The following is a 3353-nucleotide window of genomic DNA, read 5'->3' on the forward strand; positions in this document are numbered from 1 at the left end:
GAGTGAGCCTCGCAATTTGCATGTTGCGTCGGCTTTTATTGGCCTATTTCGTTTCTAGCTGGTGGAAGGAAGCCTCTCTTGGAGACGGCGGCGCTACGCGACGTAACTTCCACACTTGGCCGGCGTTCACGCACCTTTGTAATTTACCATCCAGCGTCGCTAGATAGTAAATTAATCTATCGAAGCCAAGCTGAACCTCGCGCTTCATCGTGATCGAGGTGCGATCGCGCAGCCGGATGCAGAATCTTTCATTAAAGCTAACCCTAGGCGGCAATTTGAGTCGGCGATAGGCTGAGAAAATGATAAACATCGCGCGAACCGAGATCACGTCGGAGATGATATTTTTCCGCCGCGAGGAAAATCCCCGACGCGTCGCTCGTTTCGACCGACACCGTAAGCGGCTAATTATACGCCTGACGCGAGTCGCAGACGAGATCGCTAATCGCGTGGTGGGCTCTCCGCGCGTATCCCGGATGATGGAAGACGCGAGCGCGTCACGGCGGATTACTATACGGTATCGATCTCTTCTTACCTTGCCGCAGTTGATGTATTCCACGGCGGTCTCGCGAAATAGAAAGTACACGTAATCCTCCGCCTCGAAGCTGCCGACGAACTGCGGGTCATTCAGCCATCTGCAAAGAAAGCACAACCGTCGAGAAAAACGAGATACCGATATGATATATCGAGATATACGACGAATATAAAGCGACACGAGGCTCTCGGCCATGATGGAAGAGACGCGCGCTCGTTGTCGTTTCGCAGAACTCTATGAAGAAGCACGCACTTGGAATCGTACTGCTGAGTCCTGAGATTCGGCGACACCAGTGTCCTGTAGATCGCCGTGTCCGCTCCGGAGAAGTCAGTGGACGTACCAGCGAAGAGTCCGCCGGCGGGACCCCTCGAAAACAGAGCGGTAACGTTCGCGTGCGGTGAGTACGGACACATAGCCACGCCGAGCATCTCGCTGGTCACCCTGGTTATATTCTCGATCTGCGATCATACAGTTTATCATCTTATCGTCGTTTATACTCAAAGAGAACTCTCTTAAAATGAATCAGTCAAACATCACTGAAAACAGTGAATATACACTGACTTGCAGTCATAAGTATAGCGCTGAAAGTGCTCAGTGCTGTACTCATAACTGATATCAGTGATTAGTCACTGATACACTTTAAGAGAGAAAGTATCCGACCAATGTATATTTTCGATGAGAGTACGAATTAACGTATTTACTTTTATACTGACATAAAATACGTTTCAAGTAAGAAAATATACTTATACCTTCTTGAAACTTTAGCTTTTTATGAAAGTAATTGTTTTATATTATGTTTAAAAATAAAAATTTGATTTCAAGTAAATATATTATTAGCGTTAAAAATATTATTAGCTGTTCAAAAATAAAAATTTGATTTCAAGTAAATATATTATAGCGTTTCTCAAGTAAATTTCGTTTTTATTTTCTAGGCTTTTCTTTCTCTCAGTGTATAATCATACAACTGCTACCGTATAACTACGGTCAAGATTTTCGATTCAGCTCGGCTAATGACGACGAATGAACTAATCTCTCATTAGTGCAGATCGACGCGAGGAAGAGGAGCTCAGGTGAGATCACGGACAGATTCCCTTCTCGGGACGTACCTCTCGCCACGTGCACCACGGGCTGAAGGCGTAAGTGCCGCAGGTGAAGAGACTCTTGCCGTTGCTGACGAGCACCTTGACGTAATTATGACAATCCTTTTCGCTCTGGCCCTTATCCTGGCAGGTGTTGACCTTGTCCTCCGACGCGGGCCACGAGGCGTGCTCCAGGTCCGTGAGCGACGTCAGCGTCAGACGGTACAAATTATCTCTGAAAGAACAGTCTTTATTTACATTTTCATCAACGCGTTCTCCACGCATCGTTAAGCGCTCTCTGAAAGAAGTTCTTCGCTATTAACCCATTAAAAATCGCCCTGTTGATTCTCTCTCTCTCTCTCTCTGTCTCTGTCTCTCTCTCCCCCCTCTCTCTCTCATGTTGCGATGTACGCACTTTCAGTATACTTATCGACCATGCTTGAAGACGTGTCTTTCAGCGGAGTGATCCACGACGGATGAACTCTTATCAGCCGCAACGCGGTTTTCCCTCTCTCGGGAAAAGTTTTGCGGAGAGTATCGTGGGTTTCAACGAATTAATGAGGAACCTCCGAGCGACCTGGAGGAACAACTCTCGCAGCCTTGGATCAATTTCATTAAACAGTCGGCGCTAGAATTCCGCCTTGCTGAAAGTCACGTGGCAACCGGTAACGGAGAATGTGCAATCGGCGACACACGATCCGTGTCTCGATCTTAAATTCGAGGAAGGATCGTCGCCAGGACGAGCGATAGTGACAACGAGCGACGATGACGCTTCTTGCGTGCTACACGCAAGAAGCGTGGCACGCAATACACGAGGCACGTATATCGCGTCCAACGAGGTCGCCGTAAGCTAGTTAGAGGCAGACCTCGCGTCGGACCATCGTCGTGTCCTCTCCTCGAGATATTCGCGCGATGGTTCGCGATTATGTCGTTCGTCGCTCGATCGCGCCGCGATCTACGAACTTCGGTGAGGCGGAGCCGAGAAGATCATTTCCCGCGTGAGAAACGCGCGGCTACCTTCGCGAGACACGCGACCACAAACCGAGAGGCGACGTTCAGCTGCCCGGCCTCGAGACGAAAAAACTCTCCAGGTGCGTCAGTCAGTTCAGTTTCCGCGCGATTCCGCGGAGTGTTACGGCTCGGCCGATCTCCGAGCTCGCGCGGGAGCACTCGTGGCAGTCACGAAGGCGTACTCGGGTTTGACAGCGGCTTCGAGGAGCCCTCGAAAACTCCTCGGACGACATTCCACGGCAGCCCACTTGACTCCGATGCGACGTACACTCACGCATATGTCCGCGAGTGCATAAGCGGAGTTTCGCCGTCGAGCAGTACGTTGCATCGAGAGATCGTGCGATCGCGGTCGGTGCGTGCGTTCCCGCGCAACGTGCTTGCCGAATTGAAATTCTCCGCGAGACAAGATGCTTTCGAGCTGATCGCGAATGATAAGATACATATGATATTGGGTTGCGTAACGAATAATTTTGCTTAACTCTGTCTTCAGAAAAAACCTTTAATAAATAATTAAAAGGTGCGAAGTGGAAAACTTAAAAAGAAAATAAAACGTCCTCAGAAATCTCAAAAATCCTAAAAGTATAAAATAATTTTTTATCAATATCCTGCATACTTACAATCTTATTTTAATGTTTTAACGATGTTAAAAGTCGACGCAAAAAGACAACAGATAGAGAGAGAGAGAGAGAGAGAGAGAGAGAGAGAGAGAGAGAGAGAGAGAGAGAGAGAGA

The 3353-nt window shown here is 48.3% G+C and overlaps 1 protein-coding gene across 3 annotated transcripts in view; it reads right to left on the reverse strand.

Annotated features, from left to right (window-relative positions):
* Positions 1–3353, reverse strand: part of LOC116852058 (semaphorin-5B) — a 114452-nt gene that overhangs the window by 6551 nt on the left and 104548 nt on the right. For all 3 annotated transcript variants that reach the window (XM_032832034.1, XM_032832035.1, XM_032832036.1), the window contains exons 4-6: positions 1639–1846; positions 785–990; positions 533–632 (exon numbers count right to left, since the gene is read on the reverse strand). In XM_032832034.1, the coding sequence (XP_032687925.1) occupies positions 533–632; positions 785–990; positions 1639–1846 (514 nt within the window). The remainder of the gene's footprint in view (positions 1–532; positions 633–784; positions 991–1638; positions 1847–3353) is intronic.

The sequence above is a fragment of the Odontomachus brunneus genome, unplaced genomic scaffold (assembly GCF_010583005.1).
Source record: "Odontomachus brunneus isolate Ranch 3 - 2012 unplaced genomic scaffold, Obru_v1 Obru_scaffold_200, whole genome shotgun sequence".
Classification (NCBI taxonomy): Eukaryota; Metazoa; Arthropoda; class Insecta; order Hymenoptera; family Formicidae; genus Odontomachus; species Odontomachus brunneus.